General features: G+C 37.4%; 1 protein-coding gene across 1 annotated transcript in view; it reads left to right on the top strand.

The window, feature by feature from the left end:
- Naam (Nicotinamide amidase) overlaps positions 1–11191 on the top strand; it is a 102751-nt gene extending 91560 nt beyond the window's left edge. Inside the window, exons 5-6 of the mRNA XM_089106725.1 lie at positions 5134–5268; positions 11024–11191. Coding sequence (XP_088962851.1) covers positions 5134–5268; positions 11024–11176 — 288 coding nt within the window. The 3' untranslated portion in view covers positions 11177–11191. The remainder of the gene's footprint in view (positions 1–5133; positions 5269–11023) is intronic.
- Positions 11192–15335: the final 4144 nt, after the last annotated feature.

Below are 15335 nucleotides of genomic sequence, written 5' to 3'. Positions count from 1 at the left end.
TATATTATTTTGGTAAAATATAATTCATCAATAACTTATTTCATTTTCATTGAGAAAATTCAGAATCGAAGTTGAACTTTTCTTCTTCAGGGGAAATATATGGAATAGAACTTTAAATTTTTTAATCTCTTTGAGAATGGTCAGAACTGAATTTAAGAAAATTTATAATTAAAGTGAAATTTTTTATATTAATATAAAATAATCACAATCATAGTATAACTTTTCCTATCTTCTAAGGAAAAATTTAGAAGTGAACTTTAAATTTTTTATGTCTTGGGACTTTTCTTGTTCCGGGGAAAATATTTGGAATAGAACTTTAAATTTGACTCTTCGAGAAACGTTGGACTTGAATTTAAGAAAATTTAGAATTAAAGTGAAACTTTTTATATCCATGGAAAATAATCACTATCATAGTATAACTTTTCCTATCTTCTACGGAAAAATTTAGAAGTGAACTTTAAATTCTTTATGTCTTTGTGAAATAAAGAACTTAAGTGGAAGTTTTTTATTTTCTCTGGTGAAATTAGAATTGAATTGTGTTCTTTGGTAAAATTCAGAAGAGATCTTGAACTTTTCTATCTTCTATGAAACATTGAGCCTGCTAGTAGTATCATTATCTCTAAAATTCTTTTTCTTACATCTCTGACCTTTTTAATAGATATTCTGAACGTTTGACGTTCTAGCATACCCTAAAAATAGTGAACACTTAACAAAATAATGCATAAGATATTTTTAATGAAATAAGGACACGTAGAATATTGATAAAAAAATATGTTAAATACATTATTATACATTATTAGTACACTTGCGCTTCACTTTCCGTCAATTCATCTTTATATTCATTGATGATATTGTCTGCTAATGTCCTTTTTATTCTGCCTGGGATTTCACTGTCTATTCTCACATTATTTTTACATAGATAGCAGTTCTGGCAGGTAGACATGATATGATTTATTACACTAGTGCAGCAGTAGGCCTTTCTTTTCTTCTTTGCTTTCATTTGAATAGTAATACCAGAACGATGGGAATAGGATTTATCAATAGGTATCGTGCTACCAGAACCATTAGCTAGAAGTTGTTCCCGATCATCGACAATTATTTTTAAGTTGGCATTCTCCTTTAGCACTATCATCTCTGGTGCTCTCACTCTCGCATATCCACCTTGAGCAATTTTGAATGATTTCGATAGTCCAAAGAAATCTAACTTCTCGCTGTCATGACAACGCATGCATACATTTCCAATAGTGTTACCGCTTGCACTCGTTTCTTAGTTCAGGTATTTCTCCTTGTCAGCGTTCAACATGACAATGATTTTTTCATGTGCACATACTTTCGTCGAATAATTCATCTTCACTTTTTACAGATATGAAATGTATGTTGATCCTTCAACTGCGTAAAAAATACTGATTTAATGCATGCAATAAACTCGGTAGTGTCGATAACCTGCCATAGAGTACCAGTGGAAAAGCCGCGTCGTGTCCATGAACAAGCACAGAGTACGATTGGTAGAGCCGTAAGCATATTTCATGTCATTTTAAGATACGTAAAAAGGTTAGAAAAATACCATGTTAAAAAATTCAAGAAAGTATTTATGAATTGGTGAGGGGACTCTTTGAGGTTGTAAAATGGGTTTAGGAATGACATTATGAATGGAACTTGTTCAGAAAGGATATAATAAAGCCATAAAAAAGTATTCAAAAAAATGGAGAGGGGACTCTTTGGGGGGGCCCCGGGAGGGTGGGGGGGGGACCGGGGGGGGGGCGGGGGGCCCGTGGAGAGCCCGAAGGCCCTGGGCGGCCCCGGAGCCGGCCGGGGGAGATCGGAGGAGGACGTGGGGGGGGTAACAATTCGAAAGTTATATTTGTGATTTTACTTTTTTTTTGCGGCGCATCCCTGTGGCGCATCCCGCAGTACTTTCCGGCAGTGCTTCCCAGCGCCGCGTCCCCCGCGGCGCTTTCCTGACCCGCGGCGCATCCTTGCGGCACATCCTGCGGCGCTTTCCTGGCCCACGGCGCATCCCGGCGGCGCTTCGCGGGCCCGGGGGACCTGGGGGGACCGGGGGAGGGCCTTTGGGGTACCGGGGGGGCCTTTGGGTGTCGGGGGGACACTTGAGGACCGATTGGGCCTTTGGGCGCCGGTGGGCCCTTGGGGGGGGAGGGGAGGGGCTTGGGGGGCGGGGGGGGACCGGGGGCGCCGGGGGAGACATTGGGGGACAGGTGGAGGGCCTTTGGGACCCTGTTGGTCCTTTGGGAGCTCGATGGGCCTTTGGGGGGCCCGGGGATGGCCTTTGGGGGTCTGGGTGGGCCTTTGGGGGCGCCGGTGGCTCTTTGGGAGCCCGGGGGGCCTTTGAGGACCAGAGGAGGGCCTTTGAGGGTCTGAGGAGGGCGTTTGGGGGGCTGGGGCTCTATGGGAGCTTGGGGGACCTTTGAGTACCGGGGGCTTCCTTCGGGGTTGTGGTGGGGGATCGGAACCCTTTGGGGTTGGGGTAGAGGACCTCACAACACTGTTCAAATGGAACTTGTGTATTATAACGACCACAGAGTTTCACCCTCAAATTCTCTTCTAAAACCTTTCCTAAAATCTTCTTTCAAAATGTCTCTAACTGTTTCGCCGAAATAATCCCATAAAATGGATAAAACGGTTTCGCCCAAATAATCCCTAAACGTAATTTCAGCGTGTTCCTTTTGTTTGGCATCTCTGCGCTAACGCATTTCAAATTTCTAGGAAACCCTTTCCTACGTTAATCTCTTCATCTCATAAATTTTCCTAGCTAAACTATTAGGGTTTCGTTAGAATATCAATTTATCTCTCCGACTTAAAGCTCCGTGAAGCAGTATTAAAAAATAGAATTTCTATCTCTTTAGACTCCCGCATAATTCCAAGATAACAAGTGATGTCAATTATAATTCCTGACACTAAAGATCAATGAAGCCCTATTTAAAAATATAATATTAATTTTTCTCTCTGACCTAAAGAACGTTTATCCCTCAGGCCTAAGATTAAAGAAGCCATAATGTTTCTTAATTCTCCCCTTCGTGAATCAATAATTTCCCCTAGCGATTATGTAAATCAAGTTCTCAGGTTAGGTTATCCAAACAATCTCATAGAATTCACGTCGAGCATGTCATAAATTTGACAAAGTTCCTGTTTTTTCATTCTCACTGACAAAAACCATAAAAACAGACATTAATGTGAGAAAGTTCCTGTTTTTCCATTCTCACTGACAAAAACCATAAATTGCTGTTGACATCCATGAAAAACATCAAATAAATTGACCAACACACATAACCATCCAAGAAAACAGACATAAATGTGACAAAGTTCCTGTTTTTTCATTCTCACTGACAAAAACCATAAAAACAGACATAAATGTGAGAAAGTTCCTGTTTTTCAAATTCTCACTGACAAAAACCATAAATCATCCATATCCATCCATGAAAAACATCAAATAAATCGACCAAAACACATAACTATTCATGAAAACAGACATCAATGTGACAAAGTTCCTGTTTTTTTATTCTCACTGACAAAAACCATGAAACCACGTGGGTCTATGCCCATATATGGACTCCCGTCACGACTGGCACCCCCTCCTCTACTTATACATTTTGAAGACTTCATAGTCGGTCCACCGAACATCACTTCGATGATCCAGTTAAAAAATAGTACTTTACGCTATTGGAACGATTATCGTCGCCAAATTTCGCTTCTTGAAAAAAAAATTCCTTCCTACAGAATTTTATTGGTGCAAATTGGCTTAAAGCTAGTCAAATGAACCCAAATTTGGGATTCTTCAGTATCAATCAATTACTTTTTAGTGATTGGCACCCCAACGGTTTTTTCTTATTTTTTTAGGCAGCCTGGTTCAGGCCCAGCTGTCTTTGCGGAGAAGAGTAGGCTACATTTAGGTGGTAAGTCATGCAGTATATCTGAGCTGAGTAGATTGTGCAACTTACCATTATGTTTTACTTGAACTGTTTTGAAACAGTTTTCCGTAAACTTTTTTTTTAATTACGCTAAATATAAAGGTTTTTGGTACTTATGTATTATGCCGTCAACACTTAAGTTTACGCTGTGTAGAACTCGAGAACAAACCGGTTTTATCTGTCTGTAATAAGATAAAATTAGCTTACGCTCAATGGAAAACAAGTGCTGGGTGACAGAATACACTAGAATTATATAATTTGGGCTATACATTTGTACATTAGCGGGTAAAGTATTTGGACAGAATGAAGTTCGAAAACAATTCTTACATCATAATATGCAGAATAATTACAGCCAACACATTTTGTATGTAGACCCACGATACTTTACCCCCAGTCACCCCCCTAATGTGCAAATATATAGCCCAAATTTGTTTCTAAAGTATATATTTTCATCATCTTTTGGAATTTTTCACTAGGATTAACCTAACTTCACGTCTTGAGTGTTGGCGGTATAATACATAAGTGCCAACTTTTTTTTATTATGGCTTTAAATTAGAAAATATTTCATAATGCAAGGTATTTATTATTTTGAAGTAATTCCAAATTATTGTGTATAATTAATTTCTTCATATGGTTAAAGTATTTCTAAATATTATTTTAACGATTTAACATATGTATTAATTAAATATAACTGGCTTAAAAAAAACTTTGCTGGTGAGGATTTTCCCGGTGGGAGCTTCCGACCCGGGACCACCAGGTGCTGTTTGTTTTATTATTAATTCTATGAAGTAGTTATCTTTAGATTTCATTTAATAAATTAAAGTCATGGGCTTGTCTATAGATCAGTAGATCAATTTTCGAAATATATATATATATATATATATATATATATATATATATATATATATATATATATATATATATATATATATATATATATATATATATTTATATAGAATATCTCTTCTTGATTTTTTGAATTAAAATCAACTTGGTGAATGTGAATAAAACGTGAGAGCCATGGCTAATTAGAGTAAAGCCAAGCAGATTGTGTCTGTGAGAGTCAAAGCATTTTAAGGATTTATTAGTATATTTATTTGTAATGTAAAGTATTTAAACCCATTGTGTCTGTTTTTATTTTAAAGTATCGGAACCGATCCAACCCATTTATTACACTTAGTCTATAACCTGTTTTTTCTCGTTTAAGGTATTGGAACCCATTAACAGAATGATTGAAAATGTCCCGTTTGATCATGTGTTCTATACAATGGACTGGCATCCCAAAAACCACATTTCATTCATAGATAACGTCAAACTATGGCCAGTTGACGAATCCAGCAAGGTATTTTTTTTTTATATCTTTTTTACCTTGGTATACTCAGTGGTGTTAATAGGGGGGGCATATGTCTCCTATATTGTTTGTGTCCCCCCAGATTAAAAAAAAATGTGCTGTTGGTATTTTTGTAAAAATGCATTCTTTGGTATTTTCACTGATAAAAGTGAAAAAAATTTGCCCCCTCCCCCTAGGTAAAAAAAATACATTTTGCCCTTCCCCTTGTTTTCATCAATTTGCCCCACTGGATATACCTACGATAACCTGAAAATATACAATTGTGGGTAAAACCTTTTATTGAGAGAGTGTCATTATTTTTTTTTTTTCAGTGTCTGAACTAAAGGTTTCATCCGTTATTATATTTTTTTTACGGAGAAGGATACCTCCGAAAAACGGACAAGGATTTGTTAGATGTTTCCCAGAGAAATTGCGAAGGGATTGTTTTGGGTACCCAACTGACTGACCATATCTCAAACAGTAAGCTGTACGAAAAATGTGGCTCAATTCGCCTTTCTAGGTTTGTCAAACAATTCGTGGTAACGAACTGTAAGTAAGGAGCGACCCGGCTCAATAGTAACCGAAACTCTATGAAACGGAATTTTAAAACCAATAGATAGATCAAAAGAGTTGGCTTATTATGCTGATTCCAAATATATAAGTTTCATTAAGTTTAGTCTTACCCATCAAAAGGTACGTGCCTGAGAAAATTTGTCTGATTTTCGAAAGAAGGAGGAAAGACCCCCTAAAAGTCATAGAATTTTAATAAAAATCACACCATCAGATTCGGCGTATCAAAGAACCGCAGTGTAGAGGTTCTAAGCTCCTATCTACAAAATTGTGGAATTTTGTAATTTTTTCCAGAAGAAAGATGACGGATGCGTGTTAATTTTTTTTTTTTGGGTTTTTTTCCCTGGGGTGATCGTATCGATCCAGTAGGCCTAGAATGTCAGGAGGGGGCTCATTCTAACGGGAATAAGAAGTTCTAATGCCCTTTTTAAGTGACCAAAAACTTGAAGGGCAACTAGGTCCCCTCCCACGCCACTTTTTCCCAAAATCGTCCAATCGAAAATTTGAGATAGCTAGTATGTTCAGCATAGTTGAAGGGCCCAATAACTATGTCTTTGGAGATAACGAGACCTCCCACAGTCCCTGGGGAAAGGTCTTTAAATTATAACATTTGCCCATTGTTTACATATACTATTTGTTATTGGGAAGCATGCATACATGTTTAGGATGGGGAGGATGGATGTTCAGCTGGGGAGATTTTGCACGGGGAGAAATTTTAAAGGAGAGGGAAGTTTCCAGGGGATGATCTTTTCAGAGGAAATAGTACAATGGGGGAATTTCCCAGAATTTCTATACGAAATTTCTTTATATGTCTTGCTTTCTTTTTACCGATTCAATTTTACGTGTGGAAATATTGAGGGTAATTGTCCGGGGTAAGTTTTCGCCAGGATTTAATTGTCCAGTGGATAATTCGGTGGGGAGGGAAATTCTCCCGTGGAAGTGGAGCCAGACATCTTTTTTAACGATCAGATATTATATTAAAGAAACAAGTTTTTTCAACTGAAAGTAAGGAGCAACATTAAAACTTAAAACAAACAGAAATTATTACATATATTGGGGGAGTCGCCCCTCCTCAACTCCACGCTCTTTACGCTAAAGTTTTTTATTGTTTTAAAAATTAGAGTTGTGAAAAAGAGTCAAACTTTAGCGTAAAGAGCGATGCGTTGAGGAGGGGCTATCCCACTAATATACGTGATTATTTCTGTTCTTTTTAAGTTTTAATGTTGCTCCTTACTTTCAGTTGAAAAAACGTGTTTTTTTAATTTAATAACAAGATAAAGGTTGAACACGCTCTGCAGGCGAAGGATGACAGATTGCCAAAGATAGTACTTACTTACTTGTACTTGTTGTACCTTTAAGCCGCATCCAGGCTCATCGTGGCGCCCAGAAGACGACGACCTTATTCTTTCCAGAGATTTCGCTCGAGGGTGGTAGGCTCCATAATTTCAAGCCAGTGAAGATCCCATCGTCGCCCAAATTTTTGCAAACGCCCAATAGACTCTAGGTCAACCTTGACTGTCGCAAGCCATGTTTTCTTCTGTCCTCCTGCTTACTTCTTCCATACTGGTAGTGGAAGACATTTGAGGTATTTTTTGGCAATATGGTCTTCTGATCTCCGCATGGTGTGGCCAAACCACCTCAGACGCCTCATTTCTACAGCATCAGAGACAAGTGGGTGATCCCCACCTATTCTACTGATCTCTTCGTTCGAAACTCTGTCTGAGAGGTGAATGCCTAGTACATATTGCAGGCATTTGTGATGGAATACGCCCAAGTTTGACTCTTCTGCTGCTTCCAGTGACCGAGTTTCACACCCATAGAGAAGGACAGAGAGTACCATAGCTTCTTAGATTCGGAGCTTTGTGTGTGGAGAGATTTCTCTGCGCTTTCACAGCGAGTTCTTTAAATGCAGAAAGACGTTCCGTGCTGAGGATATGCGATTCCGGATCTCCTCTGATGATTCCCCAGTTGCATTTATCATTGAGCCAAGGTATTTAAACGACTGAACGGTCTCGATTTGACTACAATTTAGGGTCACAGGGGAGTCATCCATCCCAGCTGTCTGTATTGTTTTTGTCTTCGGTAGGCTTATTTGGAGGCCAGTCAAAAGTGCTCTGCTTGCTACTTCATTAATCATGGACTGGGCATCTGTAACAGACTCAGCAAGTATATCCACATCATCAGCGTAATAAAGATCTGTGATAGAGAAAGACGGGCTTACTTCAACGCCTTTATACTTGTCAATGGCCACGACAATCCAATCAATGATGAAGTTGAATAATATTGGTGACAGAACGCATCCTTGACGCACACACTCCTCAATCAGGACCAGATCCAAAACTCACTATCAACTCTAACTTGGGCCTTGGTTCTATCGTAGTATGACTTCAGTATTCTGATAATCTTCTCAAAGGACTCCTTCCTCCCTCATTGCAACCCATATGGCGTCCCGGTGGACAGAGTCAAAAGTCGTGATGAAATCGATAAAGATTTGGATTGTCTCCTGCTAATGTTTGAAGCGATATTCTAGAACCTGTCTTAAGCTAAAGATCTGATCACAGCAGCCAAAGATAGTCCTTGTCGGCCAACCGTCTAGGGCCAAACCAAAAGCAGGTCGTCCCCGTAGAAGGTGAGAGGATGTTGTAAGGGAAAATTTAAGGGAATTGGGAACCTTTTGGGAGGGTGTAAAGAGGGGGCTTTGAATACATTGGGATGGAGGAAGAGCATGTGTAGCTGTGTTGGTGTCAGGCGGCTTGGTGATGCAGTGAGTTGTTAGTAGTAGTAATAGTAATAGTAGTATTATTATTTTAATCATCAACGGAAAGGTAGTTCGGTCTATAAACTCCCTTGTGCCTCCGTCTGTATTCGTCTTTCTAATAAACCTATCTTTGCTATTTATTTTTCTAATTAGTCTTAGTAAAGAGGTTTCAGGTGGCACATGTACTAAATAAGTGTTATTAGCGCAACCTTAAATAGCAGACTGAAAACAAGGTTTTTAAAACTGTTTAAAGTCTAACTTCAAGCTGTTTTAGAATTTATTTTATTTTACTTAAATTTGCTTTACTTTATTTTACTTGTACCAAAGACAGTGAAAACATAGGCATTGTTTGAAGTGGTGAGGTAGAATCGGCTGGGAATTCAATTTGTAACTAAGTTGTGTAGCTTTTGGTAGTTTAAAAAAAAAAGAAACGCGAGTCTAAAACCACCAAAAAATTAGCTCAAAAATATGGCATCAAACAGCTTAAGAATATGTACCTTTCCTTTGAAGGTGTTGTTGTCTGTTTCTTGATGTTTGAATTCTTACGGACGAAAAGCCCTTTCAAATTTAACTAAGTAGTTTCGGTTATTTATTTCCATGGTTTCAATTGGCAGCACTTTGCAAAATGTGGGGCTTACCTGAAAACTTGATAATTTTAAAACAACCTGAAGAACCATTCTAGAAGGCCGTGGTTTTCAGGTATGAATAGACGTCAAATGGGCCCAGGGGGCAAAATATGTTTTCATTTTCAATTGTTTTCAAATATGTTTTCATTTTCAACTGTTTTAAAATATATTTTCATTTACAATATGTTTGTTTTCAAATATGTTTTCATTTTTAAATATTTTTTCAATTGTCCAATCCATTGGCAATTATCTATGTTTTCCTTTAAGAAACTTAGATATTGCCTAAATTCTTTAACGTTACTTTCAAAAAATAATGGTTAAACTTCAAAATCCAAACGGTAAATTTAAGCCCGTTTTTCATCATGTTCATCATTTAAGATTACTTTAAAAACAGGTAGTATCAGTGAAAAGATTAAGTGTTACTTCGAAAACCTCTCTAGTATGAATAATTGAAAAGCCAAATGGAACAATTGAGTGTGTACTACGAACTTAATTTCGTACTACGAATATCTTTTTTACACCCTCTAGCAGAACTCCATATCTTGCTATGAGCTTTATTGCAAAATATGGAATTTTGCAAGAGAATGTTAAAAAAGATATTATTAAAAGACATTTATTTCTCTTTTTAGCCTTGGATTATGTTTAGTTTGTCAGTTTCTGAATTTTCTTATTTATTTTAAATTAAATTTAGAATAGCCAAGTCGAAGAATTTATTTTAAAAAGTCTATATGTATGTATTTATGTATATAAAGACCTCGCTTTAAACAGAGATACTGTGGATATATATTAGTTTTCATCATTGATTGGTCATGTTAATACAAGTCGAATTAGTACCCAGACATCTGTGGAGACGGATAAACTTCTTGCAGAATCACATTTTTGAATGGTTGTTTCATTTGTGATTTAGTGTTCAGTCACTTTATCGCTTTTGTGCCATAAGGTGGCTTCTTTTTCTCTTTATTTGTTGTTTTTTGTATTGCCTACATTTTCGTGTTATACATGTTTTTTTTATTTTTTAGTTTTATTAAATTGGAGTATTCTTAAAGCTTTCTTCAACTTGCATTGATTCAGCAAAAGACTGACCCCCTGTCGTATTTCATTGATGCACCACTAAAGGTGTGCCCCCCTCCTTCGATAAATAATCTTTATCACACAAATACCCACCCTCCCATCTTGCTGCAATACTATACCGTCTTAAATTTTCTTATAAAAAATAATTGTCTGCGACACAATACTCCATCATTTTTTTTCATTTCATAGCTTCTAGCTATTCATTATTCTAGCTCACTCACCTTTACGGCGTTTCCCACTGCGGGGGGGGGGGGGGGGGGGGTTCTTTAATGAGTATTAAACTAAAAGATTGATTTTTGAAAGTAATAATATAATATATACTTTTATTATATAGACGTTTACCTGTATTCCCGGGAAAAACCATAAATTTACCCGTTTGCCTATTGTAGATTTTTCTTGTTTCGTCGTTTTTTTTTTTGTTTTTTTTGTTTTTTTTTTATGGTAGGCCTAAGGTATTGAGGACTAGCATATTGTTAATTAGATGTGATTTTTTCTTGTGCACTTTTGTGAGGTTTTCAGGTGTATGGTTAGAAGAAATGTAGCCAAATTGTATGAGACAACCACCTTTTCTGGACTTCCCCCATTTGGACAACGGCTTTGGCCAATGCATTTTAATCGTTTTTATGTCGTTACCTGGTAAATCATTGGGCTTTAATTTTTTTGATTCGTTCATTCGTTTTTCTTACATGGATTTTCGTTAAGTGATTATTGTGATTAGGGAATCATTTTGTTTTGTTTTAAGATTAAAGGAGATGAGGCGAAATCGTTTGACACTATCACCTTTTCTGGATCTCCGCCATTTGAACAGCAGCTATGGCCAGCACATTGCATTCAGGATACATGGGGGGCAAAATTGCATGAAAGTTTGAAGGTCAGTAATTCTTACTTCTATTAATAAAAAAAACACTTTTTCTGATGGAAATAGCGTGATTTTCTTAAAAGTTTCTCTTAAAATTTGTTTTCGTGATGAACGATTACTGGAGAAATGAACATAAATTGCGCTTATTATTCCTAAGTCAGCTTTGAATTTAAGTAAAAACCTTTTTTCGTAGTGCAGTTTTTTCAATTTTTTTTTTACAATTTTCACCGACTAAGGGGGCTAGGAGGGAGACTATTCATAAGGTGTATTCTAAGATTCTGATTAAGAATTTTTGACTAGGGAAATTTCAACAGTACATTGTTTATGCTTCCAAGCCTACACTCCTTAAATGACGTGCAACGCCCCGCTTTTGGTGTCATGTACAACTTTACAATGGCGCTGTCAAGATGAATTTATACAAAGCATGTAAGTCTAAGCAAACCAACGTAGAGGTTTTAAGCCCCCCTCCCGTCTGAAAAACAAGGAGAATATTTTTTTGCGTGGGTAGCATTGCTATGTATCTTTTTTTTTTTTTTTTTTGGCAAGACTACTAGGCTACCGCAATATCATAGGGAGATGGCCCGTTGAAAAGCTACAACTCGTATCTATGTACTTAAAAAAAAAAAAAAATTGGTCTTGGCAATACCGATATCAACGGCCCGTTGAAAAGTTACTACTCGTATCTAGGTACTTTTTAAAAATCGGTCTTGACAATGCCGATATCAACGGCCCGTTGAAAAGCTACTACTCGTATCTAGGTAGTTTTTAAAAAAATTGGCCTTGACAAAAACGATATCAATATCGTTTTGACTCGACTCGGCCTTGGCCTTGACTTGGCCTTGACTCGTATCTGGGTACTTTAAAAAAAATGGTCTTGGCAACACCGATATCAACGGCCCGTTGAAAAGCTACTACTCGTATCTAGGTACTTAAAAAAAAAAAATAGATCTTGACAATACCGATATCAACGGCCCGTTGAAAAGCTACTACTCGTATCCAGGTACTTTTTAAAAAATCGGTCTTGACAATACCGATATCAACGGCCCGTTGAAAAGCTACTACTCGTATCTAGGTACTTTTAAAAGAATTGGCGTTGGCAATACCATTGTAAAGTGGCATATTGGAGGAACAAACATGGTGATTTTGGCTCCATTTCTTGAGTGAAAAGTCTGTGAAGCATAAAAAGGGCACCATTCTAATCCCCATATTCAAAAACCCTTCACTGGAGGTGTACATCCCCTCCCTTTGTGCACCCCACTTCCAGCCCTTTTAATATGTGAAAACTAAAAATGGGCTAAAAAAACAGCCTAATGAAAAAAAACTGTTTAAATCTTATTCAGGAATAATAAGTGTTAGTAGTAAGCAAAGTACTAGTTTGCGCGAAGCTATAGGAATTTCAACGTTATTCTGGGCCTTTACGTTCCTTCCTATTTTATTCTGGGTCTTTACGTTCCTTCCTATGATATTCTGGTTCTTTATGTTCCTTCCTATTTTATTCTAGTCCTTTATGTTCCTTCCTATGATATTCTGAGCATTTATGTTCCTTCCAGTTTTTCTAGTAGTTACAGGTCATCACACTCTTTGCCAAGAGGATCTAGTATAACTTGATTGGTGATTAGGATTTGAATAAAATTAATGTGTTTCTTTACAATTCATATTAGTAAAAGAATTGAATTAAAAGATAATAGTTTTTTTTGAAAAGATATTAGTGGAGAAAAAAAAAATGAGTGTTGCATTTACATTATTGGAGATTAATGATGTAACTGACAGCATCAGTAGCAATGATATACGAGTACCCAATGTGGCTGTGGAAATAACTGCTGGCTGTAGACTATGTCTTGAATGGGACACTATGTATGCTAGATATGTGATATCATTAAGCAAATTTAAGCAGGAGGAACAGCTGTGTTTTGCTGGAAAAGTAAATATTCTCCATATAAATAAACTTCGGTCAGCATTAGATGTTCTATCTTGCTTATATTGAATTCTACCAGACCTATAGGAAAACATTTCTATAGAAGCTCTACACCTTTTCAAAGAGTGTGAGTAGCCCCTCGCATCTAGGTAATACTTCTATAGAAGCTCTACACCTTTTCAAAGAGTGTGAGTAGCCCCTCGCATCTAGGTAATACTTCTATAGAAGCTCTACACCTTTTCAAAGAGATTCAGAGCTCCCTCAGATGGCATTCCATTTCTACGACTTTATGTTCCATCCTGTTTTATTTGCGGCCTACAGGTCATGACGCAGTTTCAAAGTTAATTTTTTAATGCTTTTACAATCGGAGATGTTTGATTAACCATTGCAAAAAGGGGTAATGGGATATGCAAGCATTTGCAAAAAAGGGGTAATTAATGTTGAAAAGGGTAATTACTTCTTTAGTTTACGAGATTTGCGAATTTTTTGCGAAAAGATATTTGCGTAAAGGTATTGCAATGGTTAAGAATAGGTCATTACACCTTTTTGCCAAGAGGAATGAGTATAATACATGTTGATTTATTTTTTTAACTGGTATTTTTTCAATGAAGTCCATAGCACTTTGCAGAAACCCGTGAATGTAGGACTGAAAGTCCAATTACTAATCAAGCTAGTGTGACTGTCATTTTTTGATCTGGTTAAGTGGGTATAATCTGGTTTGGTTTGCTATTGCGAGAGGACTCAAGCGATTTCTTTCTTTGTCATGAGATTTACGTAATTAATTAAACCCGTATTATAAAACCAGCGTGTCTTGTTTCGTTGTAATGCAATTATTTTTTGTATATACAAAAAGGGGTAATGAGATATGCGAGCATTTGCAAAAAAGGGGTAATTAATGTTGAAAAGGGTAATTACTTCTATAGTTTACGAGATTTGCGAATTTTTTGCGAAAAGATCTCAGTTACATACGGATTCAGTTACACGGGGATTAGTTAAATGGGGTCAAGTTGCATGGGAGGTTCAATAGCACGAGGGGTTCAGTTGCATGGAGGAGTTCAGAAGCGTGGGATTCAGTTACATGAGGTCGATGATCGTTATAATACACAAGTTCTATTTGAACAGTGTTGTGAGATCCCCTATCACACCCCCCAAAGGACTCCGATACCAACCATACCAAACCCGGTATTATCGAAGTTACTCTGTGGTCGTTTAATCTTTGGTATTATTTGATTAATTGACTGTTTGATCAATGACAATAACGTTTGATAGATTTTTTTTAAGTGAAATACTCTAGTTTCTTTTCTTAGTTTTGAAAACATTTTGGAAGAAACTAAATTTCAGTTGGGGTGGGGGGGGGAGGAGGGGGAAAAATGAGGTCTGGGGTGAAAATTTGGTCTGAGAGAGGCAGTTGTCCCCTCTGTCCCATAGGAAATTACGCTCCTCAACCCAGCCCCTTGCCACTTACTGACAGGGGTGAATCCGGGGAGAGGGTTAAAAGTTCAAGTGCCCTGTTTAAGCGACCAAAAAACTGAAGGGGCAACTAAGCTCCATTCAATGCTCAATTTCCCCAAAGTTATAGGGGTCATGTGTGTCTCTTTGGGCTATGTGTATCTCTTTGGGAGCGTTTGAATCTTTTGGTTACTAAAGTATTATATTTTTATCATATTTTAGGATATTCGATCAGGATTAACTTAACTTCATTCCTTGAGTGTTGTCGGGAGTAACACGTAAGTACCAAATTTTGAGTTCACTGCAGGGGATTTTTCACAAGGAGAATTTTCCATGGGGAGGGAATTTTCCAGGAGGTGAATTGCTACAAGTTTCGTCCACTAGCCTGAACGATGGAAATTCAATAGCTCAGAATTTGGGTCTTAGTCCACCAGCCTGAACGGTGGAAATTCACTATCTCAGAATTGGGGTCTTAGTCCACCAGCCTGAATGGTTGAAATTCACTAGCTCAGAATTGAGGTCTTAGTCAGTGTTCAGATTGGAGCGTTGGGGTCCGACTATCAGGGCTTTTATTTGTCAAGACCTGAATGCTAATCGATGGACATGAACTCGATTGTGAACCCATTGTGAAAATGGAAAAAACAAAAATATATTGTTGGTATGTGTGTAGAGCATGGCATGGTTACCGCTAGGGCAACAGTCTAACCGTTAACGGTTTTAGATATCCGTGAATAAGTTCTAAAGCGAGAGTGGAAGCTGGGACTAAGTTTTAGTGCCCTGTTTAAGCGACCAAAAAACTGAAGTGGCAACTAAGCTCCATTCAATGCTCAA

This window comes from Artemia sp. Qi Xiang Cuo, chromosome 21 (genome assembly GCF_049724085.1).
Source record: "Artemia sp. Qi Xiang Cuo chromosome 21, ASM4972408v1, whole genome shotgun sequence".
Classification (NCBI taxonomy): Eukaryota; Metazoa; Arthropoda; class Branchiopoda; order Anostraca; family Artemiidae; genus Artemia; species Artemia sp. Qi Xiang Cuo.
This window is presented reverse-complemented; position numbering and strand designations above follow the sequence as displayed.